Below are 18,772 nucleotides of genomic sequence, written 5' to 3'. Positions count from 1 at the left end.
AAATTCGATTTAAAGATAATGAAACATCGCGTTATTCAGGGTTAGTCAATTTTATTTATAGTTTAGAGGTACACATTAGATGAAATGTGGTAAAATTGAAATTAGACAAAACAATAGACTCAATAACAAATAACCAAAACTAACAACCATCAATTCCTTTTGTATATACATCCATGAAGGCATGATTGTGAATTTGGAATTTGTATAAATTAATGATTAGTTCCCACACCATTTGAGATTGTAAAGGTTTCACGGTTATGCGAGAAAGCAACATGACACTGCACATCCTTTTTGTATTTCATGAACGAAGTAAATAAAATGAACCTGAAACAAACGCAGTACAAATTGACAACTGTAATTTATATTACATTTCATGTTTTACTCAGGTGACCAATTGCAATTTTGTGCGTCTGTTGGCATGCATAAACAATTGAATATATGACTCAATGCGCCTTGTGGGGGGATGGGGGGGATATTAGTCTCGCTAGGACAGTTCTATTCATTTCAAGATTTCTTTTCTGTTAACAGTTTAGTCTATACCTTATGAGAACTAACAAGTATATTCAACAGGATCTACCATCTTCAATTTGGATGAGAGGCAGCAAGACTTTCAGCATGAAAGTGATGGAGAAGATGACCTCCCTCCAATATGAACTGCCCTTCAACGATATCACTTTTCTAGAGATGGTAGATAATTGAATGTATACATGCCTCCCAACTGATGAAGCCCGGGCAGACAGAGAATCAATCAAGGGCAGAAACTCAATTGGCAAAACCGATACAAAATTCTTCTTTGGCTCCAATATAGTAAAATTAATGAAAAAGTATTTAATGTTAACTACACTATCATATATATTTATATAAAACAAAAAAATTTCCATTAAAAGTTAAACCTACGTCAGCCTTGTCAATGGAGTCTTGGGGATTAAATGAAGCTATAAGATCCATGGGGCACAATATTTGATGCTACCAGTGCAGAAATGAAAATCATTATCATTTTCAACAGTAATCAATTTGTATCATTTACATGTCAGATGAGAAATTATTTGACATTGCATGATTAATTGTAAAGAAAATGAAATGTATGTACAAACAACAGACTTTGATATAATTAAAGGTCTTTTTGAATTTTAATGTTGGTTTGAAATATAATGATTGAGTCAAATACCCGGAAAACTGTTGTCAGAGGTTGTAGGCCGAGGAAACAGTTTTCGGAGTCTTCGTCACTACCAAGTTTTGACTGTTGGCATGAAAACTGTTGATGACCTCCATCTTAAATGCAGAACCTTCACTACTCTATGGTAATAGAGAGGTCTTCACAGAAGACACATTCACATGAGTGTTCACAAAATGAACAACAAGAACAGCCAGATATTGAGCTATCTTTCTGAAACCCAAAGAATGACAGCATCTTTTCTCTTAGACATACATCACTATTCCGACAATACTGGACAATGTCTTCAGAAATACCTGGCAGGTTTGGGGATGTCACTAGCTCTGTAATACAAAATTGCTTCAGAGGCCTGTCCTCGTCTCCCTGCTCTTCCTATCTCTTGCATATATTGAACAAGACTTCTAGGAGGACAAGCATGGATAACGCGTACTACAGACGGAGGGTCAAACCGCATACCTGCCACTGAAGTACTCAAAACAAGTTTTATGCGGGGAGAGGAGGATTGCAGATCTTTAAGGGTCACATCAGTAATTTCTGGGTCCTGGTTGCTAAATATTGCAGAGTAATGTGCAGTAGATATATCTTCATTTCCAAATAGAGAACGAGGGTATGAAATAGCATGACTCATATAAAGCATGGGAATGTACATGAGGGTAATGGGAAAAGTATCATATTCCTCCTTTAAACTATTACAAAGAGGAGGAAAAATGTCCTCATAAATTAACAAGACATCCTTGGATTTCTTCTTTTCAGTTTTGATTAATTTAACATTAACTACATCTGGTGACTCTTTTAAGATCTCTGGTTTTTGAAGATTTAAAATAATTGGGAGAACTTTAAGGCTATTTTGGTTCATTGTGCCACTCATTGCCACAAGAGGAACAGCTGGAAAGAAGGCAGGTAGTGTCTTCAGTTGAGAGAAATCTGTCCTGAAGTCATCTTGCCTGTTGAAAACATATTATTGTTCAATCATTCTTGCTAGGTAAAGTTATATAGTAGTAGACGTAAATAAAAGATGGACAATGCCCACTACAGAAATAGTTTCATATTAAGATAATGGAAACACTTCTGTATTTTACAATTAATTTCAAAACAAAATTAATGAACAATTGAATATATCCTTATATTCTCACCACTTATCAATTACATGACACTCATCTATAAAGACAGCCTTAACACAAGATGTAAATGAAGACATTGAAAGAAGATGTTTTCCAGTATCAGATGAAAAAAGAGATTCTGGGTGACAGAGAACTACATGGAATTTTCCCCGAGCCACATCCTTTACATCAACCACCTCACAGTTGTTGTTTGTCCTTATCAGACCTCTTGTGTCTATTTGACAAGCAGGGATATTTCTGTAAAGTACAAAGTTTGCAAAATATACTTATATTTATTATGGTATATAATCATACCTACAACATGTTCAGGTAAATATAATGCATAACATGTGATATTTCCAAAATAGCCAGATATAACATGCGTATGACAGTATGATATAGACCTACTATTATTATTACAATCAAAATTACTGGTTCCTGTGATGAAGTATATACATGAATAAATCATATCAAAAGTTAACGCTTTATCACATTTTAGTTCATTATCAGGTAATAGAAACATGATTTCTTTGCACAGCGGGTGTGATCGGTCGACATGGGATGCTTACTCCTCCTAGGCACCTGATCCCACCTCTGGTGTGTCCAGGGGTCCGTGTTTGCCCAACTATCTATTTTGTATTGCTTATAGGAGTTATGAGATCGATCACTGTTCGTTATCTTCACCTTTCATTTTATCATCTAACCAGGAAATGCTTCCATAACCTAAAATTCAAAGAAAACTACGAAGCACATTAACATTCTGGCAAATATGATTTTGCTAACTATAAAACAAGTGCAATTATTACCAATACAATTTTCTAATTGTTTTCTCTATAATTCTCATTTGCATAATGTTTTCATATTCTTTCATCTAATTGACCTGATTTAATATATATTCAAAATTACTTCTCATTATTTTTAAGTGTGTTCAAATCCTTAAAGGGACTGATTCACGATTTTCCAAAGTTTTGTTTTTCACTTTCATTGAACAAAACTTTTTGCCTAATGTGTTTAATAGATTTCACATAAAAATTGAGGTTAAACATTATCACATAAGGTCACTTAAGAGTCCAAACTCGAGTCTTTGTTTACAAAACACAGATTTAAGGCACAAATATTGCTTTTATTCTTGCATTCAGAAGTTCAAAAATTTTGGCTGTCAAATTTTTGATTTTTAACCCCCAAAAAAATGAAAAATATTTTTTTTCAAAAAATTGTGAACAATTTAATCGATAGCTTCTCCATATTTGTAAAATCTATAATAAATACTCGTATATACAATGTACATACATACATTAACAACTACGAATATTGAACTGTTTGAGTTCAGTGACCATGACCCGTAAAAAAAAATGCCTCCGAAACATACCTTGAAAACATGGAGAGTAACTGGTCACGCTGAATCATGTTCAGGGGGGAAACAACAAGGACACATGGTGATGTCGATGGATGCAGCAGTGAGTATATGGTGGGGAATAGTTGATAAATAAGACTCTTCTCATAACCAACGGGAAGATTCACGATGAGGTCATTTGTATTTTCTAACAGATTCAGCCATGCAAACAACTGGAGGTTTTTGGGAGCAAGATCAAATTTCTCAAACACCAGTTGTGTGATATCATGCAATTCTGAAATAAATCATTTTACAATTCACGCCAAACATTAATTTGTAAAAATATTATTGATTTTTGACAGAAACGCCGAATAACACTTACTTTTACTTCTTGTAGCTAATGACGCTTCTGCATTCGACATCTTCGTATACAAACACTCCGCTCAAAAACATAATCCGATGTGAATGGCAGTAGTGATTATTTTAATATCAATTTATATGACACTCACAACATTGAAAAAATATTAGTATTAATCACACATAAAATAAACTATGTATGAACGTTCTGACCGGTATTATAGAAAACCGAATCACACGCGTATAGTAACTTTCGTTTTTCTGCAGAAGTTTAGAAAGCCTGTGGCAGTGTCATTATTCGTAGGGGAAAGTAGTCCCGGAGAATTTGACGCTGTACGGAGTTTGTCGCAACCATCACGTGATCATCGTCCCGCATATTCTTAAATCACATCATGTTTTTATCCTTTATATATTATATATGTGTATTTCAAATTGACAAGTACTCATTATGGATCAAGATTTAAAAGTTCAGTATCAAGGGGAATAACTTGTATTTCCCAATATCTATAATGTTTCATGACAAGAGCTATCCTTCTTGCAAATTATTTAAATATTATGTGTTATGTACTGATTTACTATTATATGTGTTTGAAACCTTTTATCTTTTTATTATTTCATTCTTGTTATGTTACAGGGTCTCTCTCTCTCTCTCTCTCTCTCTCTCTCTCTCTCTCTCTCTCTCAGAGATCCTGATTTCTATTCGTGTCAATAAATGTAGAACCCAACCAGCCTACATGTAGTTGTCATCTTTCATTCGACCACAACATAAACAGGCTAGCAAATATATGCACCCTCTTCTACAACCTAACATATGTACTACAATTAAATGCAGCACACTTTGGCATTTTTCAAAGCTATGCAGTTTTAAAATATTTCGTTATAGGCCTATCATGTTATAATGCCTAGTTGTTTACATCACAGTGGGTCTTTTTGACGTCATCAGCAAGGGAGATCAGCCGCGATCATCAAAAATAATTTTCGTGATCGAGTACATTTGATCAGCTGTTATGACGTTATAATGCATTGAACAAAAAAATTAAAATTGAATTATTGTTTAATAAACCTTGATTATGAATTCCCATACATAACTCAATTTCTTCAGATATCGTTTCATATGATTTCGTAAGTTATTTGTCAACTAAATAAAAATGGCTGTCCTCATGCTGTTCGATGTTTCAGAGCATTTTGAGACACAATGAAAACAATAGCGACGCGACAGAAGCTAAGTTCTCACACTGTGACAAATATAGAACTCATTGAACGCTAGGCTATAAGTTTCCAAAAACACGTAGACTCTAATCAGTTCACTGTGGAAATTTCCCAAATTTTTACCTCCAAGAATAAATACTTTTTCGGATACCACAGCCATATCTTGACACGGGTTTCAAATCGAGCTCAATCTCTACACAATAAATAATGACACGTGACGTCATATTCTATGTTTTGACATCATAATGCAAATGATGAAGTGGCGGATCTAATATTGAAGAAACTGTTCTGTGCAACATACAATACAAACCTTATCTAAAATCAAAGGAGAAATATCTCTCTCTCTCTCTCTCTCTCTCTCTCTCTCTCTCTCTCTCTCCGTGTGTGTTACTGTTTGACTTTTTTTAACGTGACGATGTCAACTTTGCGTAAATTTCACATACAAAATAACATATACATGTAGATCTATATTTAAGAAATAAGATATCATTTTAAAATATTTATCGGGATATAAATACGGGTTGGTCACGTGATCAAACTCCATCAAGCCCGAAGGGTGCTGCATTTAATTGTAGTACATTTTTTTTAACTATTTCCCTCCAGTTAGGGCCTATTTGATTTCTAATACTTTTCGGTTTTACTATTATGTACATACTTTTTTATTCATGAATTTGTTGATCAAATAAACAGCTAAAATATTGATAATATTATTTGATTTGTATGAAATGTGCATTTCAACTGTACCTTGAAATAGCTTGATCCCCCATTTTGTACTTCTCTTTGTTGATGCAGATTGCCTTGCATCCTGAAATTCTCGCATATCATTTTCAGAGACCGTTTTGAATCTTTTGGGTGGTGGGGTGTTGAAACAGGCACACCTGGACAGGGCAGACCCTCCATATCTGACATTTTCAGATTTTGTTTCATTTCATTAGTTTCCTCAACACTCTGAGGTGCCATAAAGGAAAGATCGAGTGATGCAAATATATCATCGTCTTGCAGAAAGTACAATTCCACCTCACCCATATCAAAGTCGGCCATTGTTTACATACGAGTGACCAGGAGTCAGTGTAGCAGACGTAATTTTAGACATACTAAGTGAGACAGTGTTTTACAGAAATGTTTTTATTATTGATGAAAGTCCACTGCTTGCAATAAAAATGAAATCATAAATACATTTTGTGATGTCGATTTCATCTATTTATAGACTTCTGTAATAAGCGGAAGCGATGGCTTGATGTGTATTGCCTTAGTAAAAGTAGTACCGGTAACCTACTTTTTTTTATCAAATATTCATACGCACAGCCGTGACCTCTGTTGACCCCGTAATGGATTTATCCAGGGATAAATACGTTTGCTCGTAATAAGTGTTATGTAGGAGAAAACAGTTGCAAATGTAAATATATATATATTAATTTACGTGACCCTTTCCCGGGCTCAATTTGTGTGCCTGCACGTCAAAAATGAGCCATGCTACTATACATGCTAACAGACTCTGTATATCAAATTCTACTGAGGCTTTTGAATGAGTCTCAGTGTATCCTAATAAAAATGAGGGGAGGGATCCTAACATGGTAGGTCTACATATAGCAAATTATTTATATTTTATTATACGCAAATGCTGTAATATAATCTATTCATTGTATTAGATATTCGGATTTTGTACAATTTGGTGTTGTTCTAATTTGTTCTTTGAAAAATACTCCAACGCTACACTTGGATTGTTTTACATTTATAAAATTTCAGGATTATCACAGTCGGGCTTGCTATTAAACAGAGATTTTGACTATTTTTGCTATATACCGATTCAAGAATAATGTGTAGGCGAGGGTCAGAACGACCGTCCACCGAGCTTGAAATTAAGAAAATGAATTGTTATATCGGTCTACATATAGAGATAGGGGTACACAATTGTAACACCTCCAAATTGTTTTAGTTCTTTATTCCATGGTGATGAAGTATATTTGTACAGTGTTCCCAAAAATATACATCAAGATGCCATTAAAAATCTTTCACATACAAGTCAATAGCATTCTGATTAATCCAAAAATAATTCTATAAATTTGTATTGTTTGACTTACAATCAATCACCTCAAACAATATTCATATAACAATATTATGTATATCACCATTACACAAATATTAAAACTGTACACAACACTTTCATCAAAGTACACAAAAGCAATATGTAAACACATACCCTAAGTAAGGGGCAAACGGGGTGACTACAGCTATGGGCACTTCCCATCTGAATAGTGATGTATCGTAAGATGTACTATATCAAAATAAAAATATCAAATACAGACTCTATACATATTGTATGACCTTAGAATAATTATTACACAAACTGATTTCCATACATGTGATATATTTAAAGTAACAATTAAATCATCTCAATAACCTTGTCTGTATAACTTGATATGTAAACAATAAACTGCTGACACATACAGTGAACATTTAAACATAAAATTTATCTTCTGAATCATAATAACTTCAAAGAACCAGTGCATTCATACCTAGAAAACTACATACTATGGCACTTGTTTGAAATATACAAAGTGCTAGTTGCATCAATATAATACAAATTTTCACAATATACCTTAGACCCAGGTTCCTGTCAACCAAATGGCCACAAAAATATCACGAGAAATGACCAGCATGCAATGCACTGTTTCATATGACATTATAAATATTTATCAAAAATTGTTCAAAATTGTCAGTATCGATATGATTTTTATCATTTTATCAATGCGTGTTTTGAAAAAAAATCTTTTTTAAAATGTGGAGAATGGGCTATTTTTCACTCATCCTAAAAAGAGGGGGGGGGGGCACTAAATCTACAAATGTATACAAAATGCAAATTACATGTTTATTGTTCTGGGCTTGCTAACATGGCTAATAAAGGGATTAAATAAGGAGGTAGGGGATTTACTTTTTGTGAAAAATTTACTTACCGAAAGACACAACATTTATTAGTAGTGCCGATTTCGTATAGATAAAAACATACACTTCAGCTGAGAGATTCTCGATTGTTGATATGGAAGAGGAAATGTTCGTCATAGCTATGTCAACATAATAACTATAATTAAAATTATTCGATTTTCTTTCCAGTAACAACTTTTCAATTTTGTGCAGTTTTTCTCCGATGTCATTTTCAGGGGATGGCTATTATCCTAACTTTGGAGTTTTCTCCTTCCTGTTGTGTTCGTCCAGTCTCTCTATTAATCTTTCCTCTAGATCACTCAGTATATCTAACTTCTCTTGTATCCGATCGTTTTGTCGTTTCATCGTCTGCTCTTCTCCAGTGCTGATGCTGCTGCTCAACATTTCAGGAGTTACCTCCACCTCCCCCTTTTTGTACTGTTCATTCTGACTCGACTGTCCACCCTTCTGTTCATCACGCTGATTTTTCTTTATGTCCTGAATCTCTTTTTGTATCATTTCTTTCACATCCTGAATGTCAATTTGTTTCAGGACTTTTTCATCTGGGTCAGGATCAACAAAAAATAATCCACCTAACATTCTGAAATATAATAAAATAATTTCAATATTAACAAACAAAAAGAATTAGCATGATTCTTAAAATAGGTACATAATATGTTTATCTATATATTGGCACAATAAAAAATGCCAACTCAAGAGGGGGGGGGGGGGCGACTAAACAATTTCGGTGAATTTTCATACATTAACTGATTCTACTTCTAGTGCAATTTCAGTAGAGCATGACAGTACTTAAATTCCTTGAGATTATCTACTATCCTGCTAACTCTAACCTTAACCCTTGGCATTCGACTGGCATATATACATGTATATAAAACACCTAGAGATTTTTTACAACCCTGTCACCCTAACCATTGTCACTAAAGCACCAAACTACCCCTACTGTCAATTCAATGCAATCAAATATTACACCATTGAAAAGAAACACATTTGATAAATTTAGTGCATGTCTATTGTTTAGAAAACTGCTAATGTTCTACCAGAAAATCTGAAGGATCCACAGCTGATCAGAGCACTTCGATATATAGGAACTTGTGATATCATGAATTAATAGAGTTTACATACATATAGACTATCACATTTAAAAGTTTCAGCCACAAGCTTGATGTCTGTAACTGTATCTTGATATGAGAATGTTTCATCAGATTTGCTTACATTAGACCTGAAGATTGAGTTACTGTATAAAACATACACACTGTAAAGGCAACACCAGCAGCGGCAACAACTGTTAGCGTATTGATAGGCATGTTCACTCAAGGTGTACTGCAATATAAGCGTAAATTTCATTTATTTCTTAAGTCAACTTGTTATATAAAATGAAAAACAAGAGGCCCATGGGCCACATCGCTCACCTGAGTCACCTTGGCCCATATTTAAAGATTTTCCTAATATATTCACATGTAAAACTTTGATCCCTATTATGGCCCCAACCTACACCCAGGGGTCATGATTTTAACAAACTTGAATCTGCACTATGTCAGGAAGCTTTCATGTAAATCTCAGCTTCTCTGGCCATTTCACTGCAAACTCCCCGTCAAGGCCTCGTTACGTCACCTACGTATAAGGTTTGTGAGCATTCGAACTCTGGCGGAAGTTTGCATTTCACTGCCTATTGTTGTGACGTAAATTTTAATTACTAATACATATCATAAGTCTACTATTACGTCATATAGTATAAAAAGAATTCAACAATGAGCGGTATATTTGTAAAATATGTAAAAAAGAAAATAATTTGATCACTATTTTAAAACATTTTTGTCTTATTTAAAAGCAATTCCTTCCATATGTATTACCCAGTATGCACATATTTACGTCTGACATTATCTAATGACATGCTGTTTGTACATGCTTTTTAAAGTGATTATTATCATTTTGATTAGTTTTTTGCACAAATCTAACATTAATATATAAAGGTGACCATGGGTATGATGTCTGTGACCCAAATTTGCCAATACACATGCGTGTACATTTAATGTGAATTAGCTTCATTTTACATTCACAGAGAGCTAATGCGAAGTAAATTTAATTTGCATTAAATCGCGACATTAATTTTAATTCGAAGTAAACTAATGCGCATTAAAATCTCCGTGTGAACGCGGTTCAGATTTGATTCGCATTAACTTATGTTTAATGCAAATCAAATTCTTCCCAGTTATAAAGATAAACAAAGACCTAAAACACATCGCTCACCTGAGTCACCTTGGTCCATATCAGAAGACTTTCCATATATATTTGCATGTAAAACCGTAGTCCCTATCATGGCCCCAACCTACCCCTGGAGGCCATGGTTTTTGCAAATTTGAATCTACACTATGTCAGAAAGCTTTCATGTAAATGTCAACTTCTTTGGCCCAATGGTTCTTGAGAAGGAGATTTTAAAGATTTTCCCCATATATTTGTATGTAAAACTTTGATCCCCTATTGTGGTCCTATCCGACCCCCGGGGGCCAGGATTTTAACAATTTAGAATCTGCACTATATCAGGACGCTTTCACATAAATCTCAGCTTTTCTGGCTCAGTGGTTCTTGAGAAGAAGATTTTTCAACATTTTTCCTATATATTTGTATGTAAAACTTTGATCCCCTCTTGTGGCCCCATCCAACTCCCGGGGACATCATTTTAACAATTTAGAATCTGCACTACCTAATAAAGCGTATCTATAAATTTCATCTTTTCTGGCCCAGTGGTTCTTGAGAAGAAGATTTTTTAATGACCCTACTCTATTTTTACCTTTTCTTGATTATCCCCCCTTGGAAGGTGGCCTGGCTCTTTATTTTAACAATTTAGAATTCCCTTTACCTAAGGATGCTTTGTGCCAACTTTGGTTGAAATTGGCCCTGTGTTTTTTGAGAAGTCAAAAATGTTAAAAGTTTACAGACAGACAGACGGAGGAATACGGGTGATCAGAAAAGCTCACTTGAGCTTTTAGCTCAGGTGAGCTAAAAAGCTTTGGTCAGGACTGGACAGTACAGACTGGCGGACACCCACAAACAGTTTGAGGTATCAAAGTCTGTGTGGGTATCTAAGACAACAGACAAACGAGACAGACAGTTTAAGAAATTTAGACATTTCATGTTGACAGACAAGATGACGGTTGTCAAACCAAAGTTGCTTGGGGGGGAAATGGAGCAGAGGAAGCGGAAAATCAATGAGAGGACAACAACCCACAAGAAAAAAGTAATTAAATTGCTGATGGTGCGTACGCCGCATCTTATTGTTGAGATGCCCCATTTGGGGTAGGATTCCGCCATCTGCATTTAATTACATTATAATTTATCCCTCTCATTGATATTCTCCTTCCTTCATTTAAAAACAATTTGCTATTTCATGAACAGATTTTTTTATACCTTACTTACTGATTTATTCATTCATCACATGCACTATTATGTTAATGTGCTTTTCTTATGTTGTTTTCACAGCTCAGTTATGCTATATATTGAAAAAGATGGAATGAAATAAAAATAATACGAATATTTATGATTTTTTATTCATTGAAAAAGGAAACAATGAATAGAGGGAATAAAACATTTTACGTATTTGAGATTAATCAACTCAGATAAAATTAAAAAATTTCTTAAACTAAAGATTTGTAGTTCTCATGAAACAGTGAACAAAATTAGCAAAGAATAATTCAAACAAATATTATTATATCGGGGGTGGGGGTGGTGATACCAGTCTTATAGGGACAAAACTTCGGTGATATAGCTCCTCAGACAGACAGAGGCCACAGGAGTTAGCTAGAGTTATCTCTCTTTGAAACATCGTTGATGCGAGAGTTGAACACACTTTTCTACATTTACAGGGCTCGAAATTAGCGAGAAATACTAGCAAAATGCGAGTGCATTTGAAAAATAGCGAGTAAAAAAAGTAGAGGATCGAAAATCTTAGCGATTGGTGATTTACAAGTTTACCATGATCGTATCGTATCCGTTTTATACGGTGATGCGTTATTCGCTTTCTTAAACTTGCATTCAGAATCATACAAACACTTACATGAACGACCGGTTGTTAAAATCGTTTCTATCCGGATCTTTCTTTTATGGTGTTTTAAGAAACTCGGAGTCAAACAAATGCTTTAGAGGTCAGACATCGCATTATGATGAAAAATATTGACATATGCCATGGATCCTGTTCACTTATAGGGGTGATTAAATTTAATTCCAATATGAATTTTTGTTATTCATATATCTAAAAATAAAAATCGGAGTCTATGTTTTACCAAGTCTTCCGGTAGTCGTTTTTATCAGAATGACCAAAATGGTATCTACATTAATTTATTGTCTTATTGATGTCGGGTTGTAGTGATGACACGAGTGCACTGCTCGTCAGTCCAAATATTCAGCCTCGACGAATCTCGCTGAGATACGATTCACTCAGTGATTGTAGTACGTACATAATAATACGAGAGAAAAAAGAGGAAATTCGGATACACATGTGTATGAAAAGTTCGCGATGCTTTTGGAATGTTTTAAAAAATGAATTATGATGGTAGTGCTGCTATATCATTTATATGGGTGGGTTTACGGACAATATAGGGCCAATATACATCATTTGTATTTTTTAAAGAGGGTAAACAATTTAGTAAATTGCATTTGCTGGGTAGCAAGCAATCTCAGGTGGACATATGTACATGTAATAACAACCGCACTAGACCTAGTGATGAATTAAAAACTTAATCAGTCTGTTAGAGGCTGAACTTCAACAATCTGTTACATAACTTTGCATAATGTATTTAAAACTTACGATTCTCTCTCCAAATAATAAGGGTCTGTAAGTCTCGTTTGGTTTGACTTTCGGTTTGACTACTCCCGGTGTAGCGATGATCGCTGTCGCTAGTGCTCAGGGTCGCTCTAAATATAGCGGTAGCCCTGCTGTTCGACGCTCGCATAATTCGACCCATAGGTAATTGTACACATTTTATATGGTTGTAATCAGCAATTCTTGTGAAGTATGGTGATGAAAAAAAAAAGCAAAAGACAATAAAACAATTTGTATTATTGAATTATTTTGTTTTAAAAAAACAGAAAATGCTTTGGTTTTTAATTCTACATCTGAAATTGTGATCGGCATGAACTTCATTTATGTACATATTTTAATGAGAAGACGTGCATTTTAACTAATACATTAAATTATATAACTAGTGCAGCTCCTTTAGAAAACATATAAACAGAAAATTACTAATAATCATTAATTTTATATGCAAGAATCATCGAGATCGGCATCCCACCAATGTCGTCCTGTACTCGAGTCTCGACTGATTTATTTCATTATGATTACAAGTAAAGCTTTTTTAAAAAAAAAAACTTGCCGTCTTTAGCAGCAACTCTATAGAGCGAAGTTGAATTATGTCCCTTGTCTTCATTATTGAATTGAGCTAAAATAAATAATCTCACGGACATCATGCCTACAAAGCTGTGTCCTGACTCCCATTGTAAATGTTTGTATTTATGAAGGGTATATGTACTGGAAATCAAAATCGCTGTTCCCTGTATTAGCACTGATTAAAGTCTCTATATCAAATGAAATTGAGATTTTCAGTGTGTATATCAAAATATTTATTTTTTAACAAAGTTATGAAACAAAACAAACTAAAAATATAATATCAGTAATCAAGAGTGAATTCATCAAAATTCTAAGTTAAATTGAATAAAAATTCTTGTGATTCAACGTTACTTCACAGACATAAATATCATTGTGTCTCTGATTTAAATCATGAAAAAACGTCACTCTATGATATGTAAAAAAAAAAAAAAATGAAACAATCACACATAATTAACTATACTTCTGGAAGTCCCTGAAAATGCATAAATTAGACTCGTTTACTTAAATTGTAATAACAGGTGGATGGATTATTCTTTTGCATGCTTTAAAAAAACAGTGATCTTCATTTTGAAGTCAAGCCTTATTTATTCTTATGTAATTTTTAGCTTAAGGTATCATTAAAACTGTTTTGTAGAGATTAGCCCAACCGAATAGACAATTCCCAAAACACAAGCAATCAAAACAAAAAACGACGAGTTTTTCTGTTTGTATGCAAAAATGAAAACATTGCTGTAAATGAAGTAACCATAGAAATGTTTTGTATTAGTTGCTTTTAAAAAAGTAATGTGTCAATTTCATGAATTCCATTTTTCTTTTGTTCATTTTGTCGATTTTTTTAAGATTGAAAATCTTGAAAATTTGTTAAGTCGTACGAAAATTAGAACACCAGAAAATTATCTCCCTTGCCTTGAAGAGCATTTCAACCAATCAAATAATTAAAAACTTTCACTTCATGTACTTTCTACCAATGAAAAAAGAGAGGAAGTGCAAAGTCCGAAGACTGTAAAACACTTCAACTCTGTATACCGTATTCCAAGGAAGACGGTAATGATAACAATACATTGAAAGTAAGATGGTGGTTTAAATAGAAAAAGTAAATATTATTGTTTTTATTGTCGATGATTTAATTGCTAGTATGAATAAATGCGAATCATGATCACACTCTACCAGTCTAATTCAAAACAAAGTTTTGACTCGAATTTCCTCTATTGTGTTTTTTAATATCGAAAAGCAATCAGGTATGTCAATGACGTATTTTTATATAGGTGTTGAAATGCTTAGGTATTTAGTTTTAATTTTTTGCGCAATTAGTTATGAATTTAAAGCAGATTTTCGACATAGTTTGTGGTCAGAATAAGCCATGCCCCATGACTAATTTTCATTTGTAATTAAATGAGCACAAAGCACAACTAGCCAATCCAATAAACTTATCATAGTTATTTAACACTAACTTGACTAAGAAGATAGGTGCCTGTTTTTGACCGACTCAGGTTTACATTTCTAGGTAAACATCATATCTATAGATATCTAGTGTTTTTCAATGATAATATCAGACATTCAGTATTTGAAAATGTGGATAATTTATGATGAATTAATGTTAAGAATGGATCTGTGGAGTTCATACTCTATTACAGTAATTTACTTCACGTAGTTCAAAACACGTGAAATTAGTTTGAATTCATTTCTTTGAAAACATGCCAGAAAAAAAAGGTATACTAATGCAATAATCAGTTATTTTTGGAATGAACAATATGAATTATTTACCCTGTGAAAAACGAATAGAAAACATCCTATATATTGGACATTCTCGAGCATACAGTAAAAATGTGCATAATCATTTGCATGAGATTTCTATATGGTAGAGCCTTGATATTTAGAGGTCAAAGGGCAAGTATTATGACACCATTTACTGATCCTTTTAATTCTTTCTGCATTGAATTTGTCAATTCTCCAAAACATCCCAATTTCCCTCATTGTGATACATTTTAATCTGTGATCCATTTCAATCAGTCTGTTGATTTTTTGTTGGATTTGAATTATACATTTTTTTCGAAGAAATCTTTAGAGTAGCATAATTTCATGTGAATTTGCAATTCTTGAGCTACGTCTGTTCTATAATAACATCAGGTTGCACTCACATACAGTCGCAAATCTATACCTTACTGTGGGGTTTGAGGGGAGGTTAACCCATTTAAAAAGAATGATTTAAAATGTTGCATTTTAATGCATTTCTTGTTCTCTCTTCCCTTCATTTGTAGTCACCGCATCTTTTATATGTTTGGATGTGATAAAACAAAAAAGAAGACCCCCCCCCCCCCAATGAAATATGCTGGTGTGACGTGTTGTCAGTATATTTTTCTGAATTAAAGTAACAGAAAAGCAGTGTTCGAAATTGGTTTAAAACTTAGTACAGACTGGATTTATGCCAAAAGAAGATCACATAGACCTCATCGAATTGGCATAGCCCGCAAGATTGAAAAAAAATAACACAAATTTAAAACATTTTTATTTACTTCTAATGTACTTATAAAGCATATTTTCTTTCCATTTCCAAAAAAGTGTTCTCTTTTCCTCATAACGTTTATCTGACGTCGACATGTGGGATAACTTAATTGCTTTAAACTAAGAAAATTAACATACACGGTTTGTTATATCCCAATTACAATTGCTATAGACCAGTGTCATTTGACATAGACTCGGTCTATGGTTAATTTCAAACACCAAGAAACGTCCGAAAGGTCAGTTATAAAACAGCATCACACATATTTGTAATATATCAACAAGTAAGTTTGAAACAGTGCACTTTCTAATGTTGACTGTCTGGTATCACCCTCATCTTACTGGAGTTTGATAGGCTATATATCAAAATAGCAAAACCGGCTGAAACCTCAAGTGAACTTTTCTGATCACCTGTTGTCCGTTGTCTCTCCGTCTGTCTAAACTTTTTACATTTTCGACTTCTTCTCCAGAACCCTAGTCAGTTCTGGCAAAATATGAAACGGTCATTCTGAAGAGCGACTCCAATCACCGACGCTCATAATTAATTCAAAATAATTATTTTCCCCATTTTTTCTCTCCCCAATTCTGAAACTACACTTAAATTATCTAGTTCAAATCAAACCGCCACCTAGTTGCACCTTGTACAACTTTTACAGACCATACCCTAGTCAGTTCTGGCAAAATATGAAACAGTCATTCTGAAGAGCGACCCCAGTCACCGACGCTCATAATTAATTCAAAATAATTATTTTCCCCATTTTTTCTCTCCCCAATTCTGAAACTACACTTAAATTATCTAGTTCAAATCAAACCGCCACCTATTTGCACCTTATACAACTTTTACAGACCATACCCTAGTCAGTTCTGGCAAAATATGAAACAGTCATTCTGAAGAGCGACCCCAGTCACCGACGCTCATAATTAATTCAAAATAATTATTTTCCCCATTTTTTCTCTCCCGAATTCTGAAACTACACTTAAATTATCTAGTTCAAATGAAACCGCCACCTAGTTGCACCTTGTACAACTTTTACAGACCATACCCTAGTCAGTTCTGGCAAAATATGAAACAGTCATTCTGAAGAGCGACCCCAGTCACCGACGCTCATAATTAATTCAAAATAATTATTTTCCCCATTTTTTCTCTCCCGAATTCTGAAACTACACTTAAATTATCTAGTTCAAATCAAACCGCCACCTAGTTGCACCTTGTACAACTTTTACAGACCATACCCTAGTCAGTTCTGGCAAAATATGAAACGGTCATTCTAAAGAGCAACTCCAGTCACCGACGCTCATAATTAATTCAAAATAATTATTTTCCCCATTTTTTCTCTCCCCAATTCTGAAACTACACTTAAATTATCTAGTTCAAATCAACCGCCATCTATTTGCACCTTGTACAACTTTTACAGACCATACCCTAGTCAGTTCTGGCAAAATATGAAACGGTCATTCTGAAGAGCGACTCCAGTCACCGACGCTCATAATTAATTCAAAATAATTATTTTCCCCATTTTTTCTCTCCCGAATTCTGAAACTACACTTAAATTATCTAGTTCAAATCAAACCGCCACCTATTTGCACCTTGTACAACTTTTACAGACCATACCCTAGTCAGTTCTGGCAAAATATGAAACAGTCATTCTGAAGAGCGACTCCAGTCACCGACGCTCATAATTAATTCTAAATAATTATTTTCCCCATTTTTTCTCTCCCGAATACAAAGGGAGATTGGGTATGTCTTCTCCTGTACATTGGACAACACATTTAATTGCTGTATAAACGTGAATCGGACGTCCAAAGATTCCTATGCGTGAAGGCATTGTACATTAGACGATAAATGGCATGAAGACCTGCATATTACAATTTACATCATCATAAAATATGTTCCATTCTAGTTAAATACAATGAGGATACGTGGGGTATATAATTATAAATGCATGTTGATCTTCTCATTGAAATTAATATTAAAAACATTTCATTAAAAAATCTTACGCAAGAGAGCATAGCCTTAACCCTTGTTAAAATTTGAATTAAGCGCATATTACATTTGAATTGGAAAACCCCCAATGATACCACAGTCTTTCAGCTCAGTTTTTTTGCATGAAGGACACCCCCCCCCCCCTTCAGCATAATGCATTTATACATGCATAATAAAGCCTTTTACTGAAGAAAGTATGTAACCAATATTCCACACCAATTGCAATAGGATATATTTTTATTCTCTTCAATTACATTTCTACTTTGGCTATTTTAAAAAAAAAAGTTATGCCAATTTTATACATATATTTCGGACCATAGGATTGAAAACAAATGATTTGTGGATTTTTATGTGTTTGATAGAAAGTTCGGTGAGGCTGTATCCTGGTAATTAGGGAGTATATGTTTCGACTCTTAAAAAGATTTCGTCTCTCTGAATGTATGTTATCTGAGGCATGTTTTCGAAATATTTCTGTGGCCCTTAAAAGGGCCGGTTTTCTTCTCGAGCTTTACTCTGTCAGAAGAGCTCTCCTTATCTGTGTGCCATATTTCCATAGGTTTCCCTGGGAAATATGAACACCATCAGCCGCAAAGTCCTGGGGATATTTCAGTCGAAGTAAAATAAATCTTTTTCCGAGCTTTGCTCGCAGAATTGTGTTGATCCGGTTCCTCTTCCTCCTGAAGATATCGCTTGTCAGACCAGGGCTCTTCTTGAAACTACCACCCCTGTCTAAAATCTGTCCCACGAGAACAGTTCCAACTCCGCTGTCTTCTAGGACCTTCACCAGTTGTAG

The 18,772-nt window shown here is 34.2% G+C and overlaps 1 protein-coding gene across 6 annotated transcripts; it reads right to left on the bottom strand.

The window, feature by feature from the left end:
- Positions 1-7,098: 7,098 nt before the first annotated feature.
- Positions 7,099-13,032, bottom strand: LOC130051859 (uncharacterized). 6 transcript variants are annotated; one of them, XM_056154824.1, is made up of 4 exons: positions 12,918-13,019; positions 11,531-11,603; positions 9,329-9,436; positions 7,099-8,696 (listed from the first exon to the last, which is right to left on the bottom strand). In XM_056154824.1, exons 3-4 carry the CDS (start codon positions 9,418-9,420, stop codon positions 8,342-8,344), a joined length of 447 nt encoding a protein of 148 aa, XP_056010799.1. In that variant the 5' UTR covers positions 9,421-9,436; positions 11,531-11,603; positions 12,918-13,019; the 3' UTR covers positions 7,099-8,341. The 6 variants fall into 6 exon arrangements, with proteins under 6 accessions (XP_056010799.1, XP_056010800.1, XP_056010802.1 ...); XM_056154825.1 differs by having other exon boundaries at positions 9,366-9,436; positions 12,918-13,018; XM_056154827.1 differs by having other exon boundaries at positions 7,099-8,704; positions 9,367-9,436; positions 12,918-13,018.
- Between the last annotated feature and the right edge of the window lie 5,740 nt (positions 13,033-18,772).

The sequence above is a fragment of the Ostrea edulis genome, chromosome 2 (genome assembly GCF_947568905.1).
Source record: "Ostrea edulis chromosome 2, xbOstEdul1.1, whole genome shotgun sequence".
NCBI lineage: Eukaryota > Metazoa > Mollusca > Bivalvia > Ostreida > Ostreidae > Ostrea > Ostrea edulis.
Note: the sequence above shows the minus strand (reverse complement) of the source record. Positions and strands in the feature narration are given on the sequence as shown.

Excerpts from the sequence above, each read along its gene's own strand:
- LOC130051859 (XM_056154823.1), bottom strand. The coding sequence starts at position 9,420 with ATGCCTATCAATACGCTAACAGTTGTTGCCGCTGCTGGTGTTGCCTTT. Across the intron at positions 8,697-9,328 it reads ACTCAATCTTCAGGTCTAAT|AATGTTAGGTGGATTATTTT; the intron begins GTAAGCAAATCT and ends ATTATATTTCAG.